At 35.5% G+C, this 19,177-nt stretch overlaps 1 protein-coding gene across 2 annotated transcripts in view; it reads right to left on the bottom strand.

Moving 5' to 3' along the window:
* Positions 1–17,792, bottom strand: part of LOC121736025 (histone-lysine N-methyltransferase trithorax) — a 33,641-nt gene extending 15,849 nt beyond the window's left edge. Inside the window, exons 1-9 of one of the 2 annotated variants that reach the window (XM_042127057.1) lie at positions 17,034–17,792; positions 13,846–15,067; positions 13,257–13,301; positions 12,717–12,908; positions 12,263–12,588; positions 11,558–12,079; positions 11,086–11,259; positions 5,879–6,085; positions 609–770 (exon numbers count right to left, since the gene is read on the bottom strand). In XM_042127057.1, coding sequence (XP_041982991.1) covers positions 609–770; positions 5,879–6,085; positions 11,086–11,259; positions 11,558–12,079; positions 12,263–12,588; positions 12,717–12,908; positions 13,257–13,301; positions 13,846–15,067; positions 17,034–17,186 — 3,003 coding nt within the window. In that variant the 5' untranslated portion in view covers positions 17,187–17,792. The remainder of the gene's footprint in view (positions 1–608; positions 771–5,878; positions 6,086–11,085; positions 11,260–11,557; positions 12,080–12,262; positions 12,589–12,716; positions 12,909–13,256; positions 13,302–13,845; positions 15,068–17,033) is intronic. The other variant, XM_042127058.1, reaches the window with a different exon arrangement.
* Between the last annotated feature and the right edge of the window lie 1,385 nt (positions 17,793–19,177).

Genomic DNA, 19,177 nt, shown 5'->3' with positions numbered 1-19,177 from the left:
TGCCGGCCTTTTAAGAGGGAATAGGGTAATAGGGGAGGGAAGGGAAGGGAATAGGGGAAGGTAGGGAAGGGAAGGGAAGGGAATAGGGGAGGGTAGGGAACGGAAGGGAAGGGAATAGGGGAGGGTAGGGAAGGGAAGGGAATAGGGGAGGGTAGGGAAGGGAATAGGGTAGGGGATTGGGCCTCCGGTAAACTCACTCACTCGGCGAAACACAGCGCAAGCGCTGTTTCACGCCGGTTTTCTGTGAGAACGTGGTATTTCTCCGGTCGAGCCGGCCCATTCGTGCCGAGGCATGGCTCTCCCACGTATAATAATAATAATATCTATAGACGCTTCACACCACGTCAGTCTGGCCCCATGCTAAGTACCTAAAGGACTTGTGTTACAGGTACCAGACAACGGAAATATATTTAATACTTTTATACTATACATAATATATTTAAGATTTTTATTATATCATACACATATTTAATACACATCCAGACCCGGGAACTTTGAAAACTCTTTGTTCCGTCGGCGGGATTCGAACCCGCGACCTCCGGCTTGAGCTACCGACGCGCTCAACACTGAGCCACAGAGGTCGTCAAAAAAGAGTAATTGTATCGTACCTTGCTATCGAAATCATTGTCTCTGTAACAGGCTTGGCAGAGCGGGCAGTAGTTGCCCTTTTGTCGTAGTTTGAAACACGGTCTGCAGAACGGCAGGCTGCCGACGAACTTGTTGACGCGGTCGCTGTCGCAGCTCTTGCATTTCAGACACGAGCTGCAGATCTGAAATTACAATATACATAATAATATAAAATTGCTTTAGCTTACAGTTGAGTATATTTGAAATGTAAAGTTTGCAAGTAAATATAATATGTTACAAACTTTATATTTCATAAGAAAATCGAAGTGATACACAAAACTGGATAGTGAATAGCGCAGTCGGTACATTTGAACAGATTAGAACAGTGCATTATTATTTTTAATTTTTCTTATTTATTTATTTATTTATTTTAAAAGGTTTGTTAACAATTGCTAACAATTATAATAAAGTACAGGATACGCTTAATTAATTATCGTTCAGTGTCACAACTTCTTACAGACAAACACTACATGCACCAATAAAAATTAACAACAATACTAAAGAAATATATTCTATAATAAAGTAATATGACTATAAAATTAACATTACATAGCTGCATAGGAATAATCAAATAATACAATACAACAAAATATAATAGTTAAAATTTCAAGGTAAGTAGACATAGCAGAAAAATATTTTAGATTTTAAATTTTAAATAAGTACACTATTTATCTGTTTTTTATACTGAACTAATTTTAGACCAATATCCAAGTTTCCACTTTTGGAGAGACAGCTGTAAGTCTTACAGATTCTTGGCAGAACAGCTGAGAGTCCAAGGTTTGAATTTTAGGCTGGTATGTTAAATAAATTGAAAGCATTGATTCTAGGTAGTCTCGAGGGGGCGTTTATTTCCAGCATGTGTAATAACTCGGGGCAATCTATTTCAGAGTCAATTATTTTATGTAAAAAGATTAGATCCATCTTTTTCCTACGATTTTCAGAGTAATCATCTTGAAGTGATTCAACCGGTTATCGTATCCGTGAAGTGTTCTTGTCGATAGATTGTAGAGGAAACGTTTTTTAACGCTTTCTAGGCGCTTAACGTATATTTCGTAGTAAGGATTCCAAATAATGCTGCTAAATTCTAAGATGCTTCTAACAACACGTTGACAAAAACAAACAACACGTGCGTTGAACAATTTAATTTTAGAAGAAGATTGATTTAGTTCTTTTGAGTTTCTAATTACAAAACCTAGCATTTGGAAACCCCTCTTGACGATGTTATTAATATGTTTACTTATCAAATTTGAGTTGACTATCAATAATGACTCCTAGATCGCGGACTTCATCTACTGACTTTAATTCCTGCTTATTTTTGTTATATTTATACGAGATAAGGTTTTTTCGATTGCGCGAAAAACATATTTGATAACATTTGCTTATATTTAAAAACATTTTATTTCGTACAGACCAATCGTATAATCTGTCTATGTCCTCTTGAAGTAATTTTGAGTCTAAATATGTTTTTATAGGTTTCATAACCTTTAAATCATCGGCAAATAAGTAAAAATCAGAATGAACAAAACAATTACAAATATCATTTATAAATATATTGAAGAGAATTGGCCCCAAGTGTGATCCTTGTGGAACTCCACTGGTAGCAGAAAAGATGTCAGACTTAAAACCGTTTGCCAACAGTGCCGTAAATAGCCTTTTTTGCGCCCTATGCGAGCTTATATAACTGCACCCTTATTTTTTAACTGACTTCCAAAAAGGAGAAGGTTATATTTTTATTTATTTATTTAAGTAATACAAATTATACCTTATGTCTAATTGAGAGTGTACCATAAACCTGCAAGGTTTGTCTGGTACAGCTTAGAAAGTTCAGCACGCGCAACATTATATCACTATAATCTAGTAAGAAACTAATCTATACTAATATTATAAATGCGAAAGTATCTCTGTCTGTCTGTCTGTCTGTCTGTCTGTCTGTCTGTCTGTCTGTCTCGCTTTCACGCCAAAACTACTGAACCGATTGCAATGAAATTTTGTACACAGTTATTCTAGAGTCTGAGAAAGGACATAGGCTACATTTTGATGTGGGAAAATATCTTATTTCCATGAAAATATCGATGAAAATTACTTCGCATTGCGCGTGGCCAGCGCTCATCCCGGGGGTCCTGGGTTCGAGTCCCGCAGGCGGAACAAAAAGTTTTCAATGTTCCTGGGTCTTGGATGTGTATTAAAATAATATTTCAAAAATCTTAAATATATTTTATGTATAATATTATAAAAAATCCAGAAATATATCGACGCGATGCAATGAACATTTTAGTTCTAATACGATTCAACAGATGGCGCTTTTTTTTTACTTCGTTGTAACATAGAACTAATCATACTTATTAGTTATTATGTTTTTGTTTATAGTTTTTAATACGTTAGAATATTATGTTTAATAATATTATCACTTGCTATAATAATAATCAATCTATCTTATCTTATAGAACTCCTACTGCATTTCTAAGGAGTTCGAGTGTGTTGTGTTGGCCTATATTCCATCCAGAAAATATTTTTACATTTTAATTCTAATATATGAAAACAGATGGCGCTTTATTTTTTACTTCATTATTATAACAGAACTAATCATACCTACTTTATTATATATTATTGTTTTTATTCATAACTAGCTGTTGCCCGCGACTTCGTCCGCGTGGACTTTAGTTTATAGCGCGCGGTGTCAACAAAATTTGTGTCAAATTTAAAAACTTTTTAAAACCCTGGTAAGTGGTACCCCTCTTAGGGCCGCGCAGCGCGCTACACCGGAATGGCAGCGCTGAAAGTGCTCGCCTCACCGCTGCCATTCCGGTGTAGCGCGGCCCTTAATTAATCAAAATACCCAAAAACAGCTGTGCAGTGTGCACATAATCTGTACTAATATTATGAATGCGAAAGTATCTCTGTCTGTCTGTCTGTCTGTCAGTCTTGCTTTCACGCCAAACGCCAAAACTACCGAACCGATTGTAATGAAATTTTGTATACTGATAGTCTAAAGCCTGAGAAAGGACATAGGCTACTTTTTTACTGGAAAAAAGGGTTGTAAGGGTCGTAAATTTGTTCAAAAAATTCATAATAGATGGCGCCGTGCGTCTTCTACATCGCGCTGACGCTTGCTCAAAAGTCTTTCTATAAGAGGTGGTATCATCTTACATTTAAGTCTCGATTTTTTTCGATTGTTATATCTATTCTACGGTATTAAATAACTCAGTACTTTATCTGTGCAGGCAGTGACGTAACCTTAAGACCAAATTTCACCAACGACTGTTAAAGTTAATGCTCGAATTAGTATCACGTTAGCTGTTTCATTTTTCATATGAATGAAAGAGAAGACAGGATATTTTAACAAGCTGTTAACACTAACAGACGTTGGTGAAATTGGGGCTAAACCTATCAATGATTAATAGTTTATGGGTAAAGTTGTGTAATTGGGGGGCTAAATAAGCTTTAAAATTTGGCATAATATATAAAGTTTAACATACAAAAATGAAGTACTTATCGTTTGCACACTGCACAGCTGTATTGATTTAAGGGGTACCAGGGTTTTTTTATAAAAGCTTTTGACACCAATTTTGTTGACATCGCGCGCTATAAACTGAAGTCCACGCGGACGAAGTCGCGGGCAACAGCTAGTAAACAAATAAACTTATCCAATAATCTATTGACTAAAGTTATTCATCCTTCACGGGGAAGTACAGCTAATAACAAAGATAGTGTAGTATAAACTAAATTTGATGTATTTTGCAGTTGCAAATAAAAACATTATTATAATTTAATTTGCTAAACTACATCACTTATCAGTATAACAATATAGTGTCAGCTGTGAACAGCGGACTGCGACTGAACCGGTTTTTGTCGTAAGCATCGACCCTTCACATACAGGATGTTATCATTACTTTGTGTACACACTGATTTATTGGTTTTATTTTAAATGTAATAATCGTATTAACTTATTATTACTTATTATAAATTATAAGATGTTCGGCTGTGGTTTTTTTTTTTACTACATTGGAAAACATGTCTGGGGCGCAGCGGAAGTACTTATCGGGAGCAATTTGAAAAAATAAGAGTTTATCTGGCCATTCTTGCGCCCCCCCAGAGTCTACGCCCAGAATGGGACGCGGCATTTAGTGTGTATACTAAGGGAGGGTGGTTTTCGTCGACTCTAGATAGTGCGTCATCATCATCCATGGTACGAATATTTTGTATATAATTTGTGTTACTCAATACTAAATCTAATATCTTATTACGATGGTTTTTAAAACGATTATATTGATAAAGAGCGTTACAATTTATAAAATCTAAAAATGATAAATGTAGCTCTTTGTTTTCATCTGTCGAGGGAACAGTAAAGTCTTCATCTTTGCACTTCAACCACTCTATCCCGCTTAAGTTGAAGTCACCGATAATAATAACTTTATGATTGGTGTCTATAAGTTTTTGAGCTTGCGTGAAAAATTCATTTAGTAATTGCAGTTTAGGTGGTGGAGGGAAATATACCGAGCATAAATATATTTTTTCACTTTTATTAGTATAATTATTATTTTTTATTTCTATACTCAGCCACAAATATTCATTCGAACTCTCGAGCTCTAGTACTCGTAATGAATTTAAACTTTTTGCAATAGCAATTAATACCCCTCCGCCATCGGATCGCACATAAAAGCGCGATGACTCACGGTCTCTTCTGTAAACAACATAGTGATCGTAAAATAGTTCTGAATTGTACATACCACTATTCAGCCGAGTCTCCGAAAGTATTATAATATCATAATCATGAAAACACACGTTTTTATAAAAGTCATTGGTCTTAGTTTTAAGTCCACGGACATTTTCATAATAAATTTTTAAATTATCGAATTTTAACAAGAAGTTTAAATACAATGTAAACTGATAGTAGTATGTACTATCAGAGAAGTTGATTCCTATGCAAATCGAGGACCTAAGTAGTTTGGTTGCGTTACGTCAAACCCAGCTGACAGATCACAATTAACATTGAATTGACATATTCGACCAAATAACGTTGGTCTGTCAATTGCATAGGAATCAACTTCCTCGATGGTACTACAGATAGTAGTTATGGTGGTGGTATAGAGTTTAATATCTTGTTTAAATCACATCAACTCTCAGACGCAGGTTATTCTAGTGTCAGAGCTACAGCTGCTAATCTACTAGTTATTGCTGCTGTAACTGGTACTCCGCGCACCACGTGTGGTACCACTCGCAGTAGCTCGAGTACACCGACATCTGACATTACCTGCGGCCAGTCGCTGCGGTGATCCGGCGGCGCGGCGGGCAGGCACGCGGCGTGGTAGTGGCGGGCGCACGAGCGGCACCGCGCGCGGGCGGCGGGGCGCGCGCACGCCGCGCACGTGACGCAGCGGGCGCACGTCCACACGCCGCCCGCGGTGTCCTCCGCGCACCACGTGTGGTACCACTCGCAGCAGCTCGAGCACACCAACATCTGAGAATATAGACCAGGTTTTGCTTACATTAGTGTTAATTATTTTTCTTTATTTTTTAAAGTTTTGCATAGCTTTCATTGCGGGCTTTGAGTGCGGTGACCGAATGGCGTTGCCAGACTTCAGAACTATGTTTGTGTGGGTGCGACTAGGCGTATGCGAATTATAATTGCATAAGTTGATAAAAAATGCTATGCAATAGTTTTGCAGCGGCAGTTCCCAAGTACCATATTACGTATTTTTAGGGTACCCAAAGGGTAAAAACGTGACCCTATTTACTGAGACTTCGATGTCTGTCTGTCCGTCTGTCTGTCTCCAGGCTGTATCTCAATAACCTCTATAGCGGCTATAGCTATAGCTAGACTTCTGAAATTTTCACAGATTGTGTATTTCTAACTAATTGTGTATTTCTAACTAAACAAATACTAAAAATAAATATTTAAGGGTTCCCATAGAACAAACGTGATTTTTTGGCCTTTATTGCTCAATATCAATAATGGTAACATATAGGCACTTGAAATTTTCACAAAATCTTTAATTATATGTTTACTTTCATAATTAATAACAAAATAAAAATAAAATAAATATTTAAGAGGAGCTCCCATACAAAAAAATAATTTTGGCCTATTTTTGCTCTATAACGTACGGAACTATGTTTTAAGTATACTTCTTCATCTAAGAATTACAATAGCAGAATACAGTAAGCCGCATATCTATTCGTAAAGAAAAGCACAGCTTTCACAACATATTTTGAATCTGTAGTGACCTCCCAGTGTGTTACACCAGGCTCCCAGAACTCTGTACTTATACGACAAGGGTGACTTTGACTCCATTAATAACGAAATTTAAAATTGATTAGGAAAGTGAATTCGCTAATTTTGGTATGGATGAGTCGGTGGATTACTTTAACAAAACAATTATCAAATTACACAATTGTTACATCCCCCAAAAACATAAACGAAATAAAACCTATCCGCCTTGGTATACTTCACCGCTTAAAAAATTAATAAAAGAAAAACATAAAACCTTTTTAAAAATGAAAAAATTTAACAACATATGCGACAAATTATCATACAAGTATCTTCGCGATAAAGTTAAAAGTACCGAAAAAGATTGTAACCAAAATTATATGAATTTAACAGAGAAATCTATACTAAATAATCCCAAACACTTCTGGACTTTCGTTAAGACCAGAAACAACCATAATGCAATCCCCAGCTTGCTTAAATATAATGACCAGATTTATTAAACGGGGGAAGGCATATGCGAAGCGTTTTCCTCGTATTTTCATTCCACATTTCTCAACTCTTCATCCACCTCAGCTCCCTCTAGATGTGCCAGTAACAATTATGTCTCTGATATCTCAAGTGTTAATATTAATGACGAAGAAATTGCTAACTTGCTTCGCAAACTTGATACTACTAAGGCAGCGGGCCCTGACAACATACCAGCAAAGTTTTTAGTGCGTTGTGCGTCCTCTATATCCAGACCAATCTCAATTCTATTTAAGAAATCTCTAGACTCTTGTATTGTTCCCAAAATTTGGAAACAAGCTTTTATCACCCCCATCCATAAAAAGGGCTCAAAAACTGATTTAACCAACTATCGACCGATCTCAAAATTGTGTATCATCGCCAAAGTTTTTGAAAGGATAATCTTTAATCAGGTTTATGATGCCCTCAAAAATTATTTTAGTTCTTTTCAACATGGAATCTTAAGAGGTCGGTCGACCGTAACGAATCTTATACTATTTAATGATTTCATCACAGACACCATGGACAATGGTAGTCAAGTTGACTGTGTATACACAGACTATAGCAAAGCGTTTGACCGCGTTGACCATGAACTAACTACTAATTTTCAAGCTAAAAAATATAGGTATACATGGAGATCTTCTCAGGTGGTTCTCCTCTTATATCAAGAATCGCTCTCAGGCCACAGTACTCAATAATTACATATCTAGCTGGGTTCCTATATCGAGTGGTGTACCTCAAGGCTCGCTACTTGGGCCTTTACTATTTATAATATACGTAAATTACATTGATTCCTGCTTAAAGTTCGCAAAACTATTATGTTTTGCAGATGATATGAAAATTTACGCTATTATAACTTCACCTGTAGATGTTCTTAACTTTCAATCAGACCTTTCCAACCTTGAAAATTATTGCAAAATTAATAAACTAGATCTTAATCCTAGCAAATGTTCAATAATAACGTATACTCGGAAGCGTTTTGCCATAAACGCAAATTACTCATTAGGAGGCCAAATCTTATCTAGGTCGAGCTGTGTTCGTGATCTAGGCGTACATCACGATTGTAAGCTAATTTTTGATACTCAGATTGAGGCGATTATTAACAAAGCTTCCAAGGCCTTGGGGTTTGTGATGCGAATGTCAAACTGTTTTAACGAAGCGAAAACTTTAAAAATTTTGTACTGCACATATGTCAGAAGTCACCTTGAGTATGCCTCGCAGGTGTGGAGCCCTTATTATCATAAATATATAGACCGTATAGAGGCGATTCATAAAAAGTTTTATTAAATATATATGCTATCATCAAAAAATAGCATACCATTCGGACAACTATCTAAGCCTATGTAAAAAATTTCATATCCTACCATTAAAAACTCGACGCATGATAACTAACTGTACTTTACTATTAAAGACGATGTCAAATGAGTTAGACTGTCCGCAACTACTTTCTAAATTCTCGATTAATGTCCCCACTAAATTCACTAGGTTCAACCCACCAATAGCTGTACCAATAGCATCTACTAACTACAGACAAAATTCGTATGTTGTGAGAGTGAGTCGCAACTTCAACAAGCTATGCCGGGATTATGATCTTGACGTATTCACTACAAAGGCAACGTCGATTAGAAACAGGTTGAGCTGTAATTTTTTTGATAATTTGATTTCCTACAATTTGTATCAGCTTTGAAACCATATTACTTATTTTATTGTAAGTAGCATGTTGTTATTTTGGTTATTTGGCCATACCATCGTTTAAACCTTAAGCTATAAGTACTTATTTTTGCATTGTATCCTATTTAAGAAACATTTCTATATCTACTTATATATTAATACGTGAGCCAAAAACTTTGTATCCCTTTTGACGAAAAATGGGGAAACGTAGGTGAATGAAATTTTGCACAGTTATAGTTTATATAGTGAAGGATGGCATCGAGCTAATATTATTTTGAAATTATAATTTTATCTTACATTTTTTTAACAAATAAAACATTACACATTCTACAACACACACTAGGAAAAATGACAGATTTTTGAGTGATAAGCCTATACATACGAATTATACTCTTTTATTTATGAGTGAAGTCTGTTGACAACAAGGTGACAAATTGAAAATGGATTAATTTTTTTTATTGAATCTAATAGGTACTATTAGACAATGTTTACGCGGCCAGTCTAAGATCAGCTGAGTCCCAGATATAAGAGTTGAAAAAAATCAATATTTTTTCACAAAATATAGGTAGTAGTCCTAATGTCGTTGAAACTAAGGTCGAATTTCGACCATTGGGCGATCTCTAGTATAATATAATTAAGACCGTTCACAATATCATGTATAATTTTATCTGTTACTTAGAGGTGAAAACTTGTAATTGGCTTTCTGATAATCATACATAAAATTGCCACCGACATTACTTAGCTGTAAGTTTTCCATGTTATATAAATAAATAAATAAACAGGGTAAAACGAACAAAAACGAATGTTGTTCATTCGTTTTTATACTAAATTCATTCAGTTCATGAAAAAAAATCATGCATCACAATTTGCTAAAAGTTATTACAAAAGCTAAACTGTCTTTCAACCTGTTTCTTTACTTTCTAAAATAACAGCGTACGGTATAGCACATCCTACTAATATTATAAAGACGAAAGTTTGTTTGGATGTATGGATGTTTGTTACTCTTTCACGCAAAAACTACTGAACAGATTTTAATGAAACTTTACAATAATATAGCTTATACATCAGAATAACTTATAGGCTCCAATTTTAACTGACTTTCAAAATGGGGGAGGTGTTATGTTCGTTTTCTTATGTTCAACGATTAATCCGCCGTTTGTAAACCGATTTTCAAAATTTTTCTTTTGGTATATAGGGTATCATGCCAATTTAGTATTATATTCACAAAAGTGGTGATCTGATGAAGGATCCATAAGTAATCGAGGGAACTCCTCAAATTTTATAGGGAAACATGGGGTGACTTCACAAGTAAGATTTTGCACCGAGGTATACCTGGTATACCGTGGTTCGGAAGGTGCTGAGAGAACTCCTGATTATTTATAGATACAAGTTTGGGAGTTTCGGCGTTGTTTTAAGAACGGAAAGCATATTATGCTACTATGCTAATTACATTCATCGTCATCATCATCACTACCATATTACACTATGCGTCGTCGATTATGAGCCTATTATGTGTTATTGGTACTTTTCATAGTCTTTTAGATCGAGACTCGAGTTTGTCAAGCGATAATTTAAAAAAATCTAAGTATAAACCTGAAGAGTATGTTTGCTTGAACGCGCTAACCTCAGGAACTATAGGTCCGATTTAAAAACTTATTTCAGTGTTAGATAGCTTATTTATCAATTATCGAGTAAGGCTATAGGCTATATTATATGTATCTTAGCGTGATAATTCACGCTAAGACTAATGCGACCAAAGAAACTCAGGAAAATGTGGGGAAAACGGGGGAAACATTAGAAATGGTTTATCTCACGAACTACTGGAGCAATTTTTATGGCAATATTTGGCACAGATATAGAGTAGACCATGTGAAGAGAGTAGGGATAGGGATAATAAGCTATTTTTTATGGGAAAATGTAGTTTCCGATAAAAATAACTTATGTCCCTACTCTCTTCACATGGTCTACTCTATATCTGTGCCAAATATTGCCATAAAAATTGCCCCAGTTTCCGTAAAATTTTTAATTTACGCGGGCGAAGCCGCGCGGGATTTAGGGTATAAACCTAAAAAAAATACCTTTTCTCTCCCAGCACTTCCGCACAAGAAGCAAAGTTTTGGCAACGTAAACGGAGCAGTGCCAATCAGACCAAAGCCGGAGTTGCACACTTCGTCCGGATCATAGATCTCCCAGAAGTCCACACATATTAGCTCGGGTCGATTCTGGCTGTACTTCTGAGAACGACCTCGCACCTAAAAATTATGAAATATATAATATTTAAAATGTGTAAGAATTAATTTCGCAGCAAACAAAGTACTATATTGTGGAAATATTAAAATATGACAATATTAACAATATTATCTTATATTGTTAATATTGTCATATTTTAGACTACTAGCTATTTGACCGAGCTTTGCTCAGTATTCGATAAAACACAAATAAAATGACATTTTCTAAAATTGATTCCCAGCTAGATCAATTTAAATTTTTAAGTAATTTTAACCTTGTCAACAGCTTATTTATTCAATATGTATATTTTATAGTACTTACATTAATTGCATTAGAAACTTTCAATGGCTGTTTCTTGGGTATAAGGTCCATGATACTCTCATCCTCACTGGACTCTGCCTTCTGTTTTGCCACAACAGGTTCGATCTTTCTCTTCTTCGGCTCAACATTTTCTTGGTCAACTTCCTTAACTTCAGGTACAGTCTGGAGAGGTTTGTCGTCTACCTCAGAATCGCCGCTTGTCAAGTCCGGTGTGCCTCTGTCCCTGTCTTCCACGAGCGGCATACAGCTGTCATCATCAGCTTTCTCCTTATCTTTCTCTTCTGTCACAGGGAATGTCGCGATAGGTTGACCCAGCACGATCGAAGCACTCCTACACACATGCTTAACCCTCGGGCCCTTTAGTTCCATTTTCTGTCGCTTGGGATCTTCCACCTGTTTGGCTTCGCTCTTATCTTTCTTTCTCACTTTAACCCTTGTCAAGCGACGTTTCCTTCCGGAATTCTCATCGTCTTTGCTGTCATCGTCCTCTTGGATGTTCTTTTGGCTCTTAGATGTGGTATCCTAAAAAGCAAGTAAAATATTAAAATAATGTATTAATACCTATAGTAAAGAATTGTAAAAGATTATTCTGTGTCCTAAAATCTTGATATTATCGATATTTAGAAGCAAGGGGTTGATCTCATGTAATAAAGCATCATAATGGTAAACACTCAAAAACATATTGATAGAAACAAGAATACCAACCTCTACCTTTTCCGTTTCGTCGGGAACCTTTTTTGGTGTTTTAACCGCAAAGATATTATTTTCAGTCTCACTGTTGGCCAGAGTACCGAACGTTGACTGTGTTGTATTATGTCGTAGTGGTTGCGGTGGGGAAAGGCTCGTGGCAGTTTTTGACCCATTCCTCATATACGGCGGTAACATGGCTGTCAACGTCGCCCTTATATGCGGCGGCACTTGGAATGCTTTGAGGCATAATTTCAGCCAACAGGCTGGACATCTCGTTTTGTTGGTACACTTTAGTAGCTTCCATTGTTGTGATCGTACGATTGGTGGAACATGACAGTTACCTGAAAAATGAGGGTATGTTTTTAATGTCAAACCTTTTTTTTATTTCAGTAACGCACGTCACTGACCATAAGTCACTCAGCCTAGTTACTTCTGAAATCACAGGTACTTAAAGTCAAACCAATATTACCTTCTCCTCTGACACAATGCATAACAACTGGAGCTGATCGCAATGCCACTTTGTCTTTCTTGAGAAGTTTTGAAATAAACTTGCGACAGGACTCGCAAGAGTATATTCCGAATTTCCGAGCTTGTCGGACAAATCTGTAAAATCGCACGGCACCGCAAACTCCACAAGTCACCGTTGTGGGCAGGTTGTTGGCTAAAAAGGAAATTGTTATTAAAACAAAAATATTAAAGTATTTTCAACATTTACGAACACCAAATAGAGTAAGACAAGGTGAACTTAGAGGTTGCAAAAAAATACATCAAGTTGCAGCAACTCCCTTCCAAAATTCAGTTTTAATCCCAGGTGGACTAAAAGAAAGCTGTATTTAATAAAATAGGCCTTTAAAAAAGTTTTTTTCAAGAATGAAAGATGATGAAATGAAGATGTAAGGCTTATGTTATGGTTCAATCCCTGTTCAAACTTATTTCATAGACATTTAAATCACAATAGGTACTGTTCTAAGCTTAATGTAACATTTATGCATGCATTGTAAATATTCACCAAGAGGACTCAGAAGTGATGTAGATTCGTCTATTTCTTCATCCACTAGTTATGCACAAAACAAATTATAAAAAAAATTATGTATGAATACAAAGTTTTTTGGTTATTGAACATCATTCTGATTATATTCAAATTCATTTTTGATATGGTACTTTTTGTTAAAGTTTATAGTAAGGGCATGTTTCACCACTTCCTGATAAGTGCTGAATAGGCTAGCCACCACTTAACTTGACAGATAGAGTATGAAGAATCTGTCAAAAAAGTTGTGGATAGGCTATCTAGCACTTTATCAGGAAGTGGTGAAATAGGCCCTAGTGTAAGAACTTAAAAATAAGTATACTTTTTTTTTCTAAAATATAATCATATTGCTTATGTTACAATCATGGTTCTTTTTCAAAGTACTTCAATATGCCATAGTCATATTATAGCCTATCATATTTTAAGTACAACTATCACAAGAGCTTCAGGTGCGTTCCCGGCTCTTCTTGAAGTTTTGCAGGTCGTATAGGTCCGGAAATACTGCTGGTGACAGTTCGTCTATCATATTTTTAACATTTCCTAAAAATAGTAAGTAGGAATATAGACTTACTTGTGACAGATGATAAAGATGAGAATGGTCCATCTAAGCCTGCAGTACTGGGTGTTGTACTGTTGAGCTGCAGTCTTGCCTCTCTGATAATAACCTTGCCGCTGAGCAATTGAGAGGCTGACGACTTGTCTTTCTCTGGACTGGCTGGAGGCTGCTTCTCCTCTTCATCGCCGCTTCCTTCCAAACTCTCGCTCTCCCAGCTGCCCTCAGACTCCGAGCCACTGCTAGTACTGCTAGAGGAACTAGCGTCGGATATATCCATCAATTTCCTCATAGCGTGTCCCAATCTTTCCTCTTTTTTGCCCTCAGAAGACTTTGCCTTGTCAGTATTTTCGACGTTAGAGTTTTCATCCTGTGCATGTTCTAGAGATTTATCAAAAGAGAACAGATCCCTGGAAACTTTTCTCGATACTGAACTTCCGAGACTCGAGAAAGAGTTGGTAGTTCTGTCTTTGAATAGATTTGATGTTTTGAGTGCTGATTTTTCTGGAATCTTTTCACTGGTTTCTTCTTCATCATCCTCGTCATTGGGTAAGTTGTTAAACACGAGTTGTTTTAATTTTGGTTTCTTCAGGACTTTACTGGACGAAGAGGTGCTCACAGATGATAATTGATCTTCTCCGTCAATAAATTTCTTGTTTGGCTTTATAACTCTCGATGAATGACTACTTCTCACTGGTAAGACAAAACTCCTCGTTCCTGAAGTTTCTTTATCAATTGGAGATAGATTTCTTGGAGGTGGAGAAGTGCATCGTATGTCACTAAAATGAGAGAATTTATTAGTAGGTTTTGACAATGGATTTAAATTTTTCCTCAAATACCCCTCTTGGTGTTCAGATGATGATTTTGAACTCAAATCTGTGAGCTTAGCTGGTTTCAGAATGCTGCTAAATGTAGAATATTCAGTTTGTTTTAAAGCCGATTTCTTCTTGATGATAGACACTAGTGGTGCATGATGTTTGATAGGAACCTTCTTTAAGGGAAAGAAAATGTCCTCACAACTTTCAACAGTCCCAAAAGTAACTGTCTTTTTCACTGGTTTTGGTTTATCAGGCTTTGGTGGCTCCATTTTGTTTTGATGTGATCTTGTTCGGACCGGTGACTTTGAAGGGTCACTGTTGACGTCCTGCTTATCCTCTGGACTTGGAGGTGGTGAATTCTCTTTGACGTTGTTCACAGATGTTCCCTTGCTATCCCCATTACTTTCTTTCTTTTCTTCTTCCTGGAATTTTAAAATCATATCTTGTTATTTCCTGGAATAGTTTTTATTTTTTACTTGTAACTTCAGTTATTTTAATATTTAATTACTTATATGAGAAATCAATTTATGAACTTTTATTCATGTAGTATTTTAAACTTTAATTTTATTTAATTCAACCACTAGCTATTTGACCGAGCTTTGCTCGGTATTCGATAAAAAATGACATTTTATAAAAATGATTCCTAGCTAAATCGATTTATCGCCCCTGAAACCCCCTATATACTAAATGTCATGAAAATCGTTGGATTTGTTTTATATATGTTGTATATATATACAAGAATTGCTTGTTTAAAGATATAAGATAGAGCATAGTCTCATCAAAGAAAAAAAAAGGAAAATCATTAAACTATTATTACTACATATAGAAAAGACGGCGCAAACAAAATCTATGCCCCAACTAGTAGTCATAGAATATGATGTGACAGATGTGACACTTTTACACGAAGTGATGTTTTGAGTTGATGCCAGCCAGGCCAGCATCAACTCACAGCGCAAAATACAAGTTTTCTGTGTTGTTTCTATACATAGTAAGGAAAATAAGATATTTTTTTAAGAAATCGGGCTCTACATAGAAACAAACATGGACGTACCCAGGTTCTGGGCCAGGAGGGGCAAATCAGATTTTTTATGAGCTAGGAGTTTATAAAGAATAAAACATTAATAACTTTAGTTGTAAAAATATTGTAAGTATTGAAAACAAATGGCAAAAAGTTGGTTTTTAGTGTATGGGATAGAGATTACTGCCTCTTCTTCAACAAGCTTTGGAGAGCTGTATTTATCTCCATCTTTTCATCATTCTCTCCAACGCTCTGTGCAATATTTATATTTAGATTTTTTTTTTCATTTTATACCTTGAGCCCACTTTTTTAATAATATAATAAGTATCATAGCAAACAGTTTGTGTTTAAATTCTATTCAAAATTCTAAATAAATACTAAGGTACTAAAGTGGTACTTACTAACGGCGGTTCCCAATATTTGATCTATCTCTGATTTGGCCCTACTAGAGATAGGAATAGCTCACATTAGACATTAGAGACAATATATTTTATGTCAATTGTGAGCTATTACTATCTCTAGTAGGGCCAAATCAGAGATAGATCAAATATTGGGAACCGCCGTTAATAGATCAGTTAGGTACTTACTTACCTGAACTAAGTAATAAATATTCCTAAAGCAATGACTTAAGACATTATAAAACAATCATAACTCATACCTACAAATTTTTATTGCAAATGAAATAAGTAGTGAAAACTTCTTATCAGTGTTATAAAAATGTGTATAAGTACTTTTAATAAGGTCAGTCATATTAATTAGGTAGATATTATGTTCATTTAAATGACATTGAGTTAAAATAACCTAACAATGTTACTATCAAGACAAGATCTATTTTTACAAGAAACTTCTGTTTTATCACTAATCGCCAATGAGTATTATTATTTTGTTACAAACTTTAAATTATTTATGTAAATGTAAAAAACATAGAAGCTTCAAGCTTATTTACTATTAACGAAATTATTTACATTTAAACAATACCTACCGTATTATTTTATATTTTGATAATTTCATATGTCAAACCAACATGTCAAGTTGTCAAACAGCAACAAAAGTGAGGAACTCTACATTTAATTTTTAACTCTACATAAATATTTTTTGTTTTTCATGTAAGGTTATGTTTTGTCATAAAAAGCGTAGATATTAAAATATACACAAGAAATAACTGAAATATAATATTTACTTCGTTCCTTTGTTGACAAATTGTAAGTTTAATAATCTAAATGTCAAAAGTTGTCCCCGTATTGGCATCTAACTCTACATTTGACGCTTCGTTGTTGCCTTTAGTTATTACGTAAACTTAACACATCCTGTAACAATATCGAATATATGCAAGTAATAAAGCATAAAATCTTTCCGTGAACAAGCTTTACCTCTTTATCTCCAACATAGTCGTTAGAAGCAGAGCCTCGGCTCGCTGTTTGATTATCTGGAGCGGTTTCATGGTAGATTGTGCCAGATAGGACACTTATACGCTTTCTATTATGAAATTTTAATGGTTTTCCTGGGAATCTGGACCGTCCCATTTTGATATACACACAAACGAAGGACACTCAGTGCGCTCCTAGCGGTCGCGACGAAACTGGCGCGCATGCTCCGGCCCGCGCGCTCCGCAACGCCATTCCACTCATTTATGCAATGTGTACGAGAAATTACGACGCAGTTCTTATCACAAATATGGACAAATACTAACACTAAAAGCACCCTTCACATTGTTTATTTAAACAAACACATTACACAGTTTTTGCGGAGAAACACATCATCCATCATTTTAATGGTCGACTGGTCGTTAAAGCCGTAAGCACTCGTAACGCTCGTATTTATCGAAACATCAACGTTAAAACAAAAGAGAATGTAATAATCCGTTCGATTCTACCATATCGCGCACCAGTAACAAATTTTATGTTTTGTTCCATTTGTTACTACAATCAAATTATTGAAAGGAATCGCTTGTAATTTGACAAAGATGGCTGTACGACGCGCTATAACAATAGCGAACACGAGTGATTAACGAGACGAGGCGCGCGAGGCCGCGGTGTGAACGACACCTGGCTCTCGGAGGCCAGTTATGGATTTTGAACCAATCGCGACGTTAATTCGGACTGGTATGAAAACAAACATGTCTGGTGCCGTTCGCTACGTCTTGCTCTTTATGGTAACTATCTGCATAGATGCGTCACTTCACTCATTTATCGAGATTTTTTTATCAATAAAAATGTAATGTTTTCATCAATCTGCGCAATTTACCTACTTTGCGCTTGAAACATTATGATGTTAGCTTTTCGCATTTCATTTTACAGTAATTATTGTTTATTAGACAGTATTTTTATGAAAAGAGCTAATAAATGTTAAATGTAGAGCTAATAAGTTTCACATTTAAGTACATTAATTGTCAAATTATCATATTATAACAAACATGTAAATGTGAACATGGTGTGAACGTAATTTAATAACAAAATATGTAGAGCATTTGTGTAGAGTTTATAATTTTCGAAAATAATCACATTGATTAAATTTTAAATTAAAAACATAGAGCTAATAAACATTTTTTTTGTTTATGTTGTGCTGAGTATTTTCGGGGTTCCGTAGTTTATCTTTGGTTATTAGTTATTACACCTATTGATTATTAATGATTATTATCAGTAGATAATTTAAATACAGATAATAATTAAAAATAATATTAATTAATATTAATATTTTGTTGATAATATTATTTTAATTAATTTAGGGATGTTATTGTCGTTATTATTGTTTTTATTCTTTTTTTTTTAATGAAATAAGGGGGCAAACGAGCAAACGGGTCACTTGATGGAAAGCAACATCCGTCGCCCATGGACACTCGCAGCATCAGAAGAGCCGCAAGTGCGTTGCCGGCCTTTTAATAGGGAATAGGGTAATAGGGAAGGGTAAGGAAGGGAAGGGAATAAGGGAAGGTAGGGAAGGGAAGGGAATAGGGTAGGGGATTGGGCCTCCGGTAAACTCACTCACTCGGCGAAACACAGCGCAAGCGCTGTTTCACACCGGTTTTCTGTGAGAACGTGGTATTTATCCGGTCGAGCCGGCCCATTCGTGCCGAAGCATGGCTCTCCCACGATATATTATATATTATTTTAGATGAGAGGTGACAATACATATTATTATGATTATAAATTGGATTATAATTAATAAATTGAGGGCGCTTATTCCACTTATCCTAGCTAGGAAGTCCTAGCTAGGATCCTAAAAAATTTAGTCAAGTGGAATAACATTTAGAAAGCTAGGATCCTGGCTAGGATCCTAACCTAGCTAGGACTTCCTAGTTAGGATAAGTGGAATAAGCGCTTTAGGCTTATCTTGACACACTTACCTATTTATTATGATAAAATAAATATTTTAAATCTTTGAATGCTGTTAAATCTGAAAATACTTTTAACTTTAAGTAAAATTAATTACTTTTAAGTAATTTATATTAATATTTTTTGCAATTATCATATTGATAATAATAATCATATTATTAATGTACTAACGTCATTTTTTA

The sequence above is a fragment of the Aricia agestis genome, chromosome 18, assembly GCF_905147365.1.
Source record: "Aricia agestis chromosome 18, ilAriAges1.1, whole genome shotgun sequence".
Classification (NCBI taxonomy): domain Eukaryota; kingdom Metazoa; phylum Arthropoda; class Insecta; order Lepidoptera; family Lycaenidae; genus Aricia; species Aricia agestis.
The sequence above is the reverse complement of the archived record's forward strand: the minus strand, read 5'-3'. Positions and strand labels throughout refer to the sequence as shown.